Source organism: Hakea prostrata, chromosome 8, assembly GCF_041222555.1.
Source record: "Hakea prostrata isolate BN-2017 chromosome 8, UWA_Hpros_2, whole genome shotgun sequence".
Classification (NCBI taxonomy): Eukaryota; Viridiplantae; Streptophyta; class Magnoliopsida; order Proteales; family Proteaceae; genus Hakea; species Hakea prostrata.
The window spans coordinates 13415131-13430397 of record NC_142607.1 but is presented as its reverse complement, the minus strand read 5'-3'; the positions used below and the strand labels follow the sequence as shown (position 1 = coordinate 13430397).

The window sequence follows — 15267 nt, the reverse complement described above, 5'->3', positions numbered from 1 at the left end:
TATAGATATGTATCAACTAGTATCGTATAGTATCGTGAGATACTTTCAACCTTGGTTAAGATACCAAGGAAAGATTGCTTGAGGAGGTGCGAGATCTTTAGTTCAACCCCTTGTATCTTTGGAGCCAGGGTGTTTAGTGAGCTTTATTACTTTCAGTATGGGCCACGTTAGACGATCTATGTTAAAGAAATAAAGGGAAAAAATTGATTAAACAATTAGAGGTGGATTAGTAAACTATAAATGAATTTTCTTCTTAAATATGCAATGAAAATATGTGAATGAAGCATAATTCTCTACCCTTGAAAATGCCAATTCAACTCCAAAAAGTGTGGTGAGAGCTGGTCATAATTTATGGACCTTGCTTCAGTCCAGCATACTAAATGCGTAGGACTGTCAAACGAAACATTTTTGGCTACTAGATCGAAATCTCAACCGACAGTCTCTCGCATTAAATGTGTAGGACTGTCAAACGAAACATTCTTGGCTGCTAGATCGAAATCTTGACCGACAGTCTCGCGCATTAAATGGACAGGACTAAAGGAATTTCCATAATTTAAGTCGCATGAAAACTTTTTTCCTTTTTCCTTTTTTGACCTCGTTTAAAATCACGTGAAAATTAAGAGAGAGCTAGATTGGCAAAGTTAGCTCTTCCCTAAACATGTCCATTTAAATATAAACTTTATGATTAAGCTGCTTTTGGATCACAAGTGACAAATAGAAATGACAGGGAAAAAAATCATTTTATAATATAATTTTTTTTGTTTGGAACAGATATAATATGAATCTTGCATGAATTAAAAATTTTCATATTACTTGGTTTGATAATTTTTTTTCATGTCGTGTCTCAACTAAAGGAGATCTTAAGCATTGAAAAGTGTGATCAGAAGAAAACTAGAGAAACCCATTCACCTTAATTTCCTTGGGGGAGGGGAAATGGGGATAGAGGTAGAAGAAAGTGTTTAAATAATTAACAAAAGTTTTCAAAGTAAGTGTTTTTGGTTAATGTAATGAAAACATTTCCGGCAAGAATTCAGGAAGGCATGGAAGCAGAAACAGATCCGTGAGTTAAAAAGCTGTGGACTTGCAGAAGGGCATTAAATTAAATGTTCCCCACAGATAGCAACAAAACAAGGGAGAGTACAGCTTCACCTGTCTACTGCTATTTCGAAATCAGTTTTTAGATCTCACCCGTAAAGCTGCTGAACAAAAAATCACATGCACAACAACAACAACAGAAGAAGAAGTAGAAGATCCACATTGGGAACGAAGATAAGACTCTTTTGTTCTTTGTGACACCAGAAATTAGATTGATCCGTGACTCTTTCTTCCTGTTGACTATGTCATGAGCTTTTTAGCTTTCTTTATTTTAGTTTTCCATTTTCTTTTCATCAATTCCTTCATGACTTAGACCATGTCGTGCATGGATGCTTGACATGTGTATTTCGATTATTGGGCATGTACCAAATGGTTGGTTTGATGGGCATCCAGCTGCTAGATGCTCTGCCTGTGGTACTAGGGTTGGTTCCTGAATACCACAAGTAGTGCATCCAGCTAAGCTTATAAATGGATAACTGAAATTCGCCTCTAAATTCATTTAAGGGTGTTTGTATCTGAAGCTTTTCTTACTGCAAAATATATGTATCCGTTTGTTGAGCAACCGGATTCGGATTTGGATAATTTCTTATTGGATTGGATAATATTGGGAGAGAGTAAAGCATTTAACATTTTTTTCTCTGAAAATTGATGATAATCGGATTCAGAAACTAGATAATCAAAAGTCGAAAATATCCAATTAGAGTAAAGTATTAAACACTTTTATCTAAAAAATGGTTGATAATTGGATTCAAAAACCTGTAATTGATAACCAAAAATTGGAAATCGAAAATTAAAAAAGAAGAAGAAGACAACCATCAATCAATAATCTGTTTACAGGTCTACATCCAGCAGCTAGACACCCAAATGCAGGGGATTTCAACATGCCCTATAAAACTAAAGTGATTTTGATTTTGATAAGTTGAGTAAACCACATAAATCAACCAATGGTAGGTTAGTAAAGCGGTTAAAGGCCCAACCTCCCACGGAGGGGTCTTGCGCCCTTGAGGATGTTATTGTGGTGCACGCGAAGCTGGCCCAGATGAACCTTATATCCAAAAAAAAAAAAAAGAAGCGTAAATCTTGGTGTTTGACGAATGGAAATGTTGAATGATTCTTACTTTTGCTACCAACTTATAAATAATTTGATCTGCATTTAATTGTTTAATTTATTAGTTTTCTAGCAGCAAATAAATATGGAAATGGAAAGAATAATTCATGGGAAGCCATATGGTTCTAGAAACCTAAATTTAGAAAAAGAACAAAAGGAAAACCTAGCTCTATAATATTTAATGTCTGAAGTTCATGTGAGGGACCCAATGTTCACGAGCCTGCAAACACAAGAAGACGGCTATAAGAAGGTCCTACATAATCATACTATTTCTTCTCTAAAGTCTATTTCAATATTCATTGATTGTAGCCACAAAACAACACTTTATCTCTAAGGAAAGACTTCTGAAGATAAGCAATATTGTATGGTTGCAAAATTTCATGGATGAGTGTTCAGATTGTTATATGTGAGATTACTATTACATTATATAATAATACGTTTTTTTTTTTTTTGCCAACTCCCATTTCTAAGGCTTTGCCCTTACTAATCCGGTGTTCAACCCGGGTCGCACACTTGGTTGTGGTGGGTGAGTCTCCCAGCGGAAATTTTTTACATTCACAAGATTTCGATTCGAAACCTTGCTTAAGCGGACCAAACTGCTTACCATTTGGACCAACCTCCGTTGGTTTATAATAATACATTTCTATTCAGTATTTTAAACCATTTAAGTTCTTCAAAGAACAATAATAGCAATCTTGGTTTGATATTTTATGTCAAAACAGTTAGTAAGGTGTCTTCGTGTATTTTTTTTTAGAAAAGAGAAAATAGAAAATACACAACCAAGAAAATTGAAGTATGGATGAATTTGGAAAATTATTTTATCCAATAAAACCATCAGAATGTTGAATATGAATCAAGCGTCACATCATTTTTGTTGATTTTAGCTAAGGTCACATCTGTATGATAGCCCTAAAAATTTTATGCTTCCATAGAACGTTATCAAAGATTCCCCATATTTTTTGCCGGTTTTATTGGTTATATCCAAATAATCAGGCATGAATTTGTGGAGGAAATTCTCATTTTGCATGAATTGTAAACAATTATCTTATTTAGAAGATAATTTTAAGAAATACATGATTTTTGACAAATAAAATAAATTTTTTTGACGAAAGCGACTTATTTCTAAATACCGACAAGATGAATTGGAAATGGACTTGTGTCGGGATCCTCTCTACTCATAAGAGTAGATCATTGTACTCTCTAAATTAAGAGGTCGAAACCCATTTTTGAATATGTGGTAGAGTACAAGAAGAGCATAGCTTTTTTTGTCTTGATAGAAGTATGTGCTCGATTCACATCTCAGTGTGATGAAAAACTATACGAGAAACAAAATGTAGATACCCATTTCTAAATAATGTGACAGAAAAATGAAAAGAAAACACAGCTCTGCATGGAAGATATCAACCACATGATATTAAGAAAAAAATTTACTTAGATGGTCATTTTGTGATTGGAGAAAGAAATGAAACTGTGGGCAAGAGGCGGTTTTCCAACTTCCTTTCTTAAAAAGGTGGTACCATGGAAGATTGTACTTTTTGATTGATTTGATGTGGAATGTTAAAAAAACTGAACTCACTATTTGATAATTAATAATTCCGTACTTTTAACATTTTTTAAGATCTCTTACCATTTCAATTACAATTTCAGATTCTTAATCACATGATTATAGCTGTAACAGATCTCCATTGTTCATGGGACACAGAAACCATATAATAGAATTCACACACAGAAGAGAGAGAAAGAGAGAGAGAGAGTCATTTCAGGGCATTTGTTGCTAGTTGAGAAGACAAAGTAGAAAACTATAACCCGTGAACGTTGCATGTGACGAAGAGAAGAGCTGTTATAATCAGTGCCCTTGACAAGCTATAGAGAGACCCATTCACGTGTGTCTTCTTGGCTTTTATGTGAAATATTTACAACCATAGAGTCTACTCCATAAATAAACAAAACTGAAAACCAAAAGTGTAAAGTGTAAATCAAAATAATTGAGGAAAAAAAAGAAGTAGATGATGAGAATAACAGCCCCAATCTTTAATGGAGGAAAGAGAATAATAAGAAAGTTATGTGGCTTCATTCCTCATGTATATATACTTCATGATATGGGTTGCAGGGTTGGCATGTCTACTACAAATATGGCTATTTCAAAACTACTAGAATTAAGACTAATTTTTCATGTACTATAAACACAAAATTCAGACTAATTTTGATGATGTAGAGAACCCAATAGCAAGTGAGTTGGGTTCACCTCTGAATTTTGACAAGATGAATTAGAAGTAAAATCTTTAGTGAATCTCCCTCATAATGTATGGTGAAAATGTACCTAATAGATAGAAGATCCGAACTCGATAGAAATTCCGATCAATGGCGTGAGCAACTGGTGTGTCACATGTCAGGCTTAGGCAAGCTATCTCATAAAAATGCTAGTGAATTTAATTAATAAACCCCAACCAACTGCAATTAAGAAAAAAGGGAAGTACAAAAGCATTAAAGTATGATAAGAAGAATTAAGTTAGGGAAAAGAGAATGAAAGAGTTAAAACATATCTTTATCAAATAGTTTATAGGTGCTGCCTATTTAAACCCAACCAAGTACTCCATTCTTCACTGCCTCTTCTCTCTGCCTATCTACCTCCCTTCTCTGGCTCTCTCTCTGTACCACACGTACACATAGAAATGAGTGGTTTTGGTCTGAAAAGCCTCACATTCATCTTTCTGATATGCTTCTTGGTCTGGTGTTGTAGCCTTGAGCTTTGCAATGCAAGAAGAGGTAGGCATTGGAGGCATAGCAAGGATGTCTCAGCTTCTCTTTATAAGAAGAAAGCTAACAGTCATGGTGGTAGCAGTCATAACAACCATGGAAACCATGGAAATACAAGTAAGGGGAAACCATCAAAGCCCACAAAGCAGCCAAAAGTTCCATCGCCACCACCACATAAAGGACAATCTCCGGCAGGACTGCCACCACCAACACCACCGGTGAAAGGAAACAAAGGCGACAAATCTACTGTCTATAACGTTTTAGATTTCGGTGCTAAGGGAGATGGAAAGACCGACGACACAAAGGTGATAATCTGGTCTTTTAATTTTCCTTCTCCTTCTTCTTCTTCTTTAGATACTGTACACCATTGTTATTCACGTAAGTTCAGAATTTATTTGTTTTTTTGGGGTTAAAACCACGTAAGCTCAGAATCATTGGTAGCAGAGATAAACGAAAAAAATCTGGTCCAAGAGAATACCAGTTTCATTCTCCAAAAGGTGAAGGGTAGTTTGATAAAATCCTATCTGCAGACAACATTCCCTATAAATCACGAGGTAGTTTGTTAGCAGTTGAAACCAACGGCCAAGAAAAAGCAATTGTGTGGAAATAGTTATTCATTTGTCAAGTTCGATTTTGTTAGCCTAGTGGGCCTGATGTGGTATACTTGTGGTACGATTGAGATTTACTGAAATTCACGTAAGCACATCCATTATGTCAGATGCATCAGCTTAGCAAAATACACAAAGGAAGATTTTTGAATTTTTTTTTTCTTTTCAGAAACTACCATGCTGAATAACCCTAGGTCAGGTGAGACCCATTGAAAATTATACTTTTATTACAACACTTTTGTTAATTGGATCTAGATTCATCTGCAAGGGTCGAATCCACGACTTCTTTGACTAACCAGTCACCATTCTACCACTCAACGAACCTTGCTAATTGGCATCTCGATTAATTAAACATCTCTGTTGGTCTGTTAGGAGCCAGAAAAGAAGAAAAAATTACTTTGACACCTGTCACCATGCATTTACAAATGAATTAAAAAAACTAATTCATAATCCATACATGGATATTCGGGTCAATTTTAGCAAATTCCTTGTTTGTTTGTGGATTCATAGAATAAATGCAGCTTGTCTAGAGCTTATTTGTAATAACTTTTCTTCTTTTATGAACTACTACTAGATAAGGCATTTATCTCTGTCAAATAATCGTCAGTCATCATTTATTATTATTATTTATTTTGTTGATACAACATACAACATCATTTATTTATTTTTGGATATCGATCTCGTGATCTCTTTTGGATTATTTTTAACTCGAATTGTTGTGAATGCTGCAACAGGCATTCGAAGCAGCATGGGAAGCTGCTTGTAAGGTGGAGGGATCGACGGTCATGGTACCATCAGAATTTGTCTTCTTTGTGGGACCCGTTTCATTCTCAGGCCCTTACTGCCAACAAAACATTGTTTTTCAGGTGAGTCACGGGGTATCATCGACATCCAGGTTCGACTAGATTGGTACAAAATGCCATTGATGTCCAATTTCAAAATTCATCATTGATCATGGACCAACAACCTTACCTGGTAGCTGTAATTGTGTTTGTTTTTGATGATCCCTTGCAGCTTGAAGGAACAATAATCGCTCCTACGAGCTCCAAAGCTTGGGGTTCTGGCCTCTATCAATGGATTTTATTCTCAAAATTGAAAGGACTTACCATCCAGGGAGGAGGTGTCATCGACGGTCGTGGTTCAGTCTGGTGGCAGGATGACTCATTGTCTGATCCGATTGATGATGAAACAAGAATGATCATTCCAATTGACCAGGATCCAGTGCACAACAACTCACAAGTTCCGGTAAATTTCAGTGATCCCCACCGGAAAAACATCTTCTGCTGTGCACAGCAGTGCACATTTATGCCAAATAATTGTCTGAGAAAGCAAAAAAATTGCAAGGCTATTTTAGACTTTTTAAATTTGAAATCAATCTTTAAATCTCAGCCAATTATTTGGCATAAATGTGCACTGTACACAGTAGAGGAATTTTTTTTCCAATCCCCACCAGCTCATTGATGCACTGGATTCCACTATATTGAGAGATTAAGAAGTTGTCTGTATCCTGCAGGTAAGCAACGGTGAAGTCAGTGGGAGAATGCCAAGTCTCAAGCCAACGGTAAAAACTGTTTCTTCTGTGAACTTCCTATTACATTCTCATTCTGCTTATTCTGAGTTTTTACGTACCATGATAATCAGGCACTGAGGTTCTATGGAAGCTTTGATGTGATGGTCACGGGCATAAAGATCCAGAACAGCCCCCAGTGCCACCTCAAGTTTGACAACTGCATTGGGGTTCAGGTCTTTGACATGAGCGTTTCCTCCCCAGGTGATAGCCTCAACACCGATGGAATCCACCTGCAGAATTCAAAAGATGTGCTGATCCACAGCAACACTCTTGCTTGCGGTAATCCTTCACTAGTAAAAGCATTGCTGCTTTTTATTTTTACCATACTATTTCATAACTAAAGCACCAAGCACTTGAGCAATAACACAGGCACTGATAATTATGGAGATTTCTCTAGACAATCAGCACAAGGAAACCAAATCACCTTAAAAGTCCCAACTGGTTTATAATCAAATTGGTGGCAACAAATTATATCTCAAAGGGAAAGCTTTAAGAGATTTCAAGCTTAGCTTTCATGACCATTATTTACTAACAAATGTCATGTAGAAACATCAAAAAATAGCCATTTAGGATTGGGTTCTGGGTCCTATACACTATATATAGCACTACTCGTTCTCTGTAGTCATCTTACAAAAACAGGAATTTGTACCCACCTCTCCTGTCTCATCTTTTTGCTGTCTTCGTCCCTTCTACAATTCTGTCTTAAAGCCACAAAAATTTAATAAATAAAGAAAGTACAAAGCTCTCCCCACCCTTTCCAAGTAGCTCAAAAGAGTTTTACCCAAGAGAAAAAGAGTAGCTCAGAGAAGCATTGAGAGAAACAGAATACGTAGCTCAAAGAAGCATTAAATGCAATAGAGTATGTATTAATTTAGGATAAGTGGCTCTCAACATTGTGCCCAAACATGTGAAAACCACATTGAAAGTGTTGCACTTAGTCTGATGGTCAAAACATTGACAGCAACCAGCTAACTGTGAATGCTGAGCCTGCATAAGCGTGTTTACAGCCAAACCCAAGTGTGGTCCTGCATTACTTGCAGAACAGAAACAAAACAATATTAAAGGAGTATATTTCTCTATTTATCTTCAAAAATTGCCCACAGTAAGGTGGAGCAAAATGGCTCTGACAGTACGTTCTCATGTGCTAACTAGCTATCCACTGTAAGCTATACTGAAATCCACTTGGCAAAACATTTTCTGCACAGAATTTGGCTGGAATAAGGGTATCATGTCTACTCTACAATAGCAAAACAACTACAATATTCTTTTCTTTTCTTCTCTCTCTCTTTTTTTTTGGTGGGGGGGGGGGGGGGGGGGGGAGGAATTTCCAAATTGCCTTAGAATCTGTTTTACCAAAGACGAACTTTCATAAATGAAGGGTTTTCTGCATCGAGTCTCTGCTAACAAAAAATCCCTATGCATTATGCAGGAGACGACTGTATCTCCATCCAAACTGGATGCTCAAACATATACATACACGATGTTAACTGTGGTCCTGGGCATGGGATCAGCATTGGAGGGCTAGGAAAGGATAATACCAAAGCATGTGTCTCAAACATTACTGTTCGAGATGTCAGGATGCACAACACAATGACTGGTGTCAGAATCAAGACATGGCAGGTAAATCTATCACAAAAACTCCCTTATAGACTCAAATAGTGGGTGACATGTAGCCATCTTGATGAAAAATCATCTTACCGAGAAGTAAGAATTCAACTGATTCAGGAGGTTGATCTGTGGTTGAAGTGGAATTATTGAATATGAAGAATGTGCCAAAAGCTCTTACATTCTTTGATTGCCTGGAGCACTCTGAAATCCATTTCAGACACCAGACAAGAATTTGTCCTTCAAAGTTTTCGGTTAAAAAATAAGAAAATTTGGTGTTCTATCCTTGCAGGGTGGATCAGGCTCTGTACAAGGAGTACTTTTCTCAAACATTCAGGTTTCTGAGGTACAGCTTCCCATTGTAATCGACCAATTCTACTGTGACAAAAGCACATGCAAGAACCAAACAGCAGCTGTGGCTTTATCAGGCATCAACTATGAGAGTATAAGAGGAACATACACAGTAAAACCTGTACATTTTGCATGCAGTGACAGTTTACCATGCACAGATGTCACTTTAACAGCCATAGAGTTAAACCCAATCCAAGAAAAATACCACTTATACGAACCTTTCTGCTGGCAAACCTTTGGTTTACTGAGCACACCCACGGTCCCACCAATTAGCTGTTTGCAGATGGGCAAGCCATCCAGCAATCGGATTCAATCCGACCATGACTATTGCTGAGCGTAACTTAGGATATTATAGTGTATACATATATGTGTGGTTGTGTTTTGCCGACCCCTTGATACCATCCCTTGTCAGCTAGAGGACAAATATTAAGAGTGATATCAGGTTCTATTTATTGTTGTTTGAATGATTATGTTGCTCTTCAATAGGTGTATGCATGCTCTATCGTATTTCAATAAGAATACAGTGTAAAGAACAAGGTAACCTTGTTTTCTTGGTGGGTTTCCCCCATTATCCCAGATCGCCAAGGTCATATGCTCTCCAGACATAATTAACCTAGACCCCATAAATATTATATTTCCTCATCTGTAGAGAATACATTAGCATAATTATCAAAACCTGGGGCAACAAAACTCAGCTTTTTCGGTATTTTTCACTGGACAAGTAGTAAATGGCAACACCTTATGTTTATGTTTCAAAATACTGCCTGACGGTCCTCATGAAGAGCATCAATAATGAGTCATGAAATACAAGCCACAAGAAAATTGACGAAGGCAGAGACCAGGAAAAAGAAATAGCACCCATAAGAAGTGAATACACAGATGAATATTCATTAAGTGAATCCATATTTGTGGTCATTCCACACTGGCCTACATGACCCAAAAAAAAATCAGAGTTCATTATTTGGAGAATCACAGCGTGATTGCAGTATTTGAATCAAAAGTAGCTGGAGAAACAAAATATGAACCAGGTAAAATAAAAGAGTTTAAGAGGGTCCAACTGTTAAGAATAAGAAGCAACCTATCCTCCTCTTCGCAATTCTTTGTTTCCATCAAGAATTCTTCCACGTCTATATCTAGCTTACAGTTATTAATCATACTGTCAGAGGAGGCACACTTGTGAGAGTAATAAATTTTGGTAAACTTTACAGGATGCAAATGATGAACAGAAAATTTTCGTCTTCAAACTGTATCAGCATAGTCTGTGAGAAAAGAAATCAGATGTTCATCAAGAGGAAGAACACTTTTCCCATAAAATAGCAATCCCACCAATAAACACAATATCAACCAATAAGTAGCAAAGGAACTCTAGTACTTTGAAGAGTAAGCCTAATGGACTTCAACTTGAAACCTCCTCTTAAAATAGCAACCACATCAATGAACATGAATGTCAAGCAATAAGTAGCAAGAGAACTCCAACATTTTGAAGAGTAAACCTAGTAGATTTCAACTTGAAACCCCCCAATTGTACAACAAAGCCATCTAGCAAGGCAGAAATTTTCACTGAAAATGCAGTGTAAAGACTTGGCAGCAAAGATTTATAAAAAAAAGGGTACAAAATCAACAATGGTCAATTTGCAGAAGCAACAGAAACAGCTTCCCAGACATTCTATAGGATTGGTTTTCAACTAAGAAGCCCCCAACAAATTGTTGGATGACACATAAAAAGTCTTGAACTAAGTTTGAGCATCTTTTCAATCAAAATATATTGTTCATTTGACAAATCAGACGACCTGAGGACTCCTCTATTACTTCGTGGACTCTTTATGCTAAATGATCCATGCAGATAAGATTCAGGACTATCAAAAACGTAACCAATTGGTTTCACCTTGGGACAAGAAAGAAAATTTCAACCAAAACTTGGAAGGAGTTAAAAGGGCAGTAAGATCCTAGCAGAAGTGATACTTATATTCCTGCAACTTCATCCAAACCTCACAATAATCTCCTATAATATGAAAATAACAAATTAAGCTCAACGGAAAGAGAATGGCGCCGGGGTGGAATATATTAGGAAGTTCAATATGAATTGTAATAGATATTCAGAAAAAGCACAACTCAGGGTGGAAAGGACAACAGTGTTAGGAAACAAAGAGAAATGACTTAGCATTGAGATCCATTACCATTTACAGTAGCTGTCACTAACCCATCTCATACCTGAAAGCTATTTCTCAAAGAAAAACGCCAACAACTAACTTTGACGTAAACAGAAAAAAGAAAAATACAAAATGGAGCTTAACAGATGTTAATTCCAAAATGCTGCCATATGGACTAAATAAATACCAAAGGGAGCTCAAAATCCCTTAATTGTCTGAAGTGTTCCCTTATGTACTAATCATATAGAATCACTATAAAGCCAAACAGATTTTTGAATGGCCTGGACTGGCTGTTGGTGGTGATGAGCTCAGTTCAACTGTCCAAATATAAATATTTACGTATATTTACTTTGTTTTTTGCCTTTCTTTCTTGAAGGCCCTTTTTTATCCACCTATATTAATATTTTTGGGAATAAGATGGGGCTATCAGAAACAGGTCACAACATCCCATGTCACCATTTTGGCAACAATAAGATGCAGCCTCTCTCTATCTCTCTCTTCCTCACATGATATGACCTTTCAGCGCCTCTATTTGGGTGATAATTCTGCACCAACATCCTTCACTGCAATTTCACTATTTTAAAAGCCCTCTCTTATCTCCTCTCCAACCCCACCCTCCCTTTCCCTCCCTCTCTTCTGTCTGGCCCGTGCTCTTTGTTAGAACAGAATGGAAGGTGATCACCTTTTCTTCTCTTGCCTTTTCTCCTCTGCCATTTGGAAGATTGTTGAACTACAACAGCAAGGAAGTCATATGCTGCTGTATTCCGCTAATTCCCTTCCTCACAAGTACATTCAAAATTATATCAAAACATCTCAATGCCACCATGCTCCCTTTTTATCTCCTATATCTTCATGCAGCTTTTGCAAAAACAACACAGCTCGGCTAAAACGACATAGCCAGGAGTGTAGGTCATGGATAGCAGGACAAAGATTAGAACTCCAAGAACAATCGAGTTAACTGGGCTACTCAGCGCAGCTCAACTAATGTGGTCCCCAACTAAATAGACAAGCGAACCAGTGAACTGGCCAACCAAATAATAGCCATAGAAATTGCATTTGAAGCATACTGCACATGCACATCAGCATATAAAGAAGTGAGACAAGTTTTGATTGTAAACTTCTTCATCATAAATGATGTTGTAGATAATATATCCACCACATGCAAGTGAAATATCACATAAAGAACCACAAGAGACCAAAGAGGAAAGCATATCACAATAATAAGTGTCATAAATGTGCTAGGAGACCCAAAGTGTACTAGATACAAAATTCTAGCACTTTTGTGCTCAGCCATTTCATTAGAATATGAATATTCTTTCATGCATCCGTAATTCCGTATACACCGTGCATAACAGGATTGTTACCAATTCTATTTTTACCAATATGACATATATATCAATAATAAGAAATAGAAGTGGTAGTTCCACAACTCTCCAGAATGGAATCAGCTCAATTAATCCATGACAATCACAACATAAGAAACATATTGTCCAGAGGGATAGCATTCCCATAACAAAGTCAACTAGGATAAACAATACCCTGATTTACCAAATTATGAGCTATCTCATTCTTACTCCTACAACCCACAAGAGCAAGAAGTTCATCTTCCAATACACCTAGAGTAGTATGAAAATTGATCGATTTAGTATGTTACTAGAGAACTGGGAGATCATCGGCAGCCAGAAAACCAGAATCCTAGGATAGAATGACAACACTACTGGAAAAGGAAAATATAGCCAGAATCTGAACAATATCACCAATTAAAACCATAATGTGAGTCGCTTCCATAGTTATCCTTCTCGTTTCAATGACACAGCTAAATCAAGTCTCAATTGAGATTTCTATCCATACAGTCTTCATAAAAGTCAGAAACTGAAAATTCCCAATTAAAAAAATGAGACAAGAAAATTTACTTGCACATTACATCAAACATCCGTAGACTAACTTCTTCAGATTCGTTACGAATAGGCTTGTTTCTCGGCTTCAGTATGGGATCTGTGTGCTACACGGTTTTGAGAGGTGAAATAAAGGAAAGGTTTGCAGCAATAAGTAATTCAGAATCACCAAATTAGAAACCACAAATACAATGTAAAGCAACCAACAAAAATTAAAAAATGAGGTGAGGTGACATAGAGGAAAAGATCAGCGGTTATAAGTAATTCAGATTTCACCAAATTAGAAGCCATAAACACAATGTAAAGCAACCAACAAAAATTAGAAAATAAGAGCTCAAGTTCGTGAGTTTCTAATCGTATCATTTTCTTGATAACAGTTCAACAACGAAAGATCAATCAAACCGAATACTGAACCTGACATAAATCGGTTTCAATTCGAAGAACATAAGCAATGAGAACGCGCTACTAGGAAGCTACGTGTAATTTAAAAGACTAGAAGGTTACTTACGAGACGAAAGAGCATTTCCCTGTCCGAGCAGAAAGCTCCATTACTGGAGCGAGAACGATGGAGACTACAGAAGCTTTAAACATCGGGAGACAGTTCGTCTCGACGCTTCAGGTGCGGACTAAGAGTAGATGATCACCTCCCCATCGCGGGCGAGCAATGTGCTTCCCTCACGCTCATATAGCCCACACAATAGTGGTGGGGCCACGTGAGACACGTAATTTTGATTAATATCTATAAATGAGCCCTATTCCTATTGTGTGGTGGCACATTATTTCCCCCAAGGGTAGATGATTACCTCCCCGTGGGCAAACAATGTGCCTTCCTCACACTTATATAGCCCACACAATAGTGGTGGGGCCACGTGGAACCTACTATGGGGTTTGATTAATATCTATAGGTGGGCCCTATGTGTGGTGGCACATTGTTCTCTTCCCCCCACGGTGATCTACACTTATCAGGTAGTGCAACGTGATTTGATCCCATAAGCGGGACCACCACCCAATAGCATGTTGTCGTCAGAACCCCGTATTTCTTTTAGGAATCTCCTAATTGTTCCAGAGCAACTAGAAAGAGTTTAGATCCACCACCCTTATGGGACAAAGCGGGATGTGTCTCAGCCTTTCATTAGGTTGTATAGGAGTATATCCACATTTGAGTTGTGAAAGAGAGAGTTTGAATCCTCTACTTCGATGAAGAGTAAATTTTGTAATCTACATGATTAGGTTAGATTCATAATACTTGTTCAATTTAAAAAACAAAATATCTTTTCTCAATATTTTTGAAATTATAGGAATCCATATCTTCTCTCTCACTCAAAAGAAGATAATAATAATAATAATTATTTTCAAAACGTATTATTATGCGAGTGTAAAACGGCATGGGACTAAGGTCCCTACCCCTAGAAATCTATCTTCACCCATGTGGACCCTTTTTTGTTGCCAATATGGCTCTAGTGGTGATACAATGGGACTTTCTAGATCGAACAATTGAGATTACAATAGCAGGAAGATCATTGATGTTGGATTTAGAAAATGCCATGTGCCATGATTCAAGAGCTACATTGGAGATACTTATGGGGGTTGGGTCAGTTGGGAAAGACCAATGTCTCATAGTATGATAAAAGAAATGTGTGGCAAATTTCAATCTTATTGTTTCAACATTGCCATAGAGAGGCGAACTCTTGTGCCGATTGGTTGGTGAGACTTTTTTCGTGTGGGACTTGAGAGAACTTTTACCGAATTGGAGCTCCCAAAGCTACTCTTTGGCCTAGTATGGAGGGATGGGGAGGGGCTTTCAAATTTTCAAATGTAATTCTTTTATGCTATTCTCTGTCGCTAATTAATATAAAAACATCCTTTTAGTGGGAAAAAAAGTCTGACAATGACATCAAGAGTCTGAATCTCATTGCGAACAGGGTAAAACCTTGTCATATATTTAAATTATGGATAAAACTATCTCTTAAATGTACTCGAGAATCGAGATGCATGTAAGTTGGCCCAGATGAACCCCAGCTCAAAGAAATGAAGAAGAAAAAACCACAAAGAGAAAAAGGGCTAAAAAGTAGGGTAAAGGTAAACACAGTATATATTCTTATGAGTCTAAGAAAGATATCTTTTCAGA

The 15267-nt window shown here is 37.1% G+C and overlaps 1 protein-coding gene and 1 long non-coding RNA gene across 2 annotated transcripts; one reads left to right on the top strand and one right to left on the bottom strand.

Moving 5' to 3' along the window:
• Positions 1-4798: 4798 nt before the first annotated feature.
• Positions 4799-9558, top strand: LOC149007048 (polygalacturonase At1g48100-like). The gene is made up of 7 exons (XM_089164849.1): positions 4799-5265; positions 6303-6434; positions 6583-6813; positions 7082-7129; positions 7210-7417; positions 8568-8758; positions 9036-9558. Exons 1-7 carry the CDS (start codon positions 4876-4878, stop codon positions 9426-9428), a joined length of 1593 nt encoding a protein of 530 aa, XP_089020975.1. The 5' UTR covers positions 4799-4875; the 3' UTR covers positions 9429-9558.
• LOC149007047 (uncharacterized) lies at positions 8439-13776 on the bottom strand. The gene is made up of 2 exons (XR_016174972.1): positions 13648-13776; positions 8439-10353 (listed from the first exon to the last, which is right to left on the bottom strand). It is a non-coding gene; the product is annotated as an uncharacterized LOC149007047 (long non-coding RNA).
• Positions 13777-15267: the final 1491 nt, after the last annotated feature.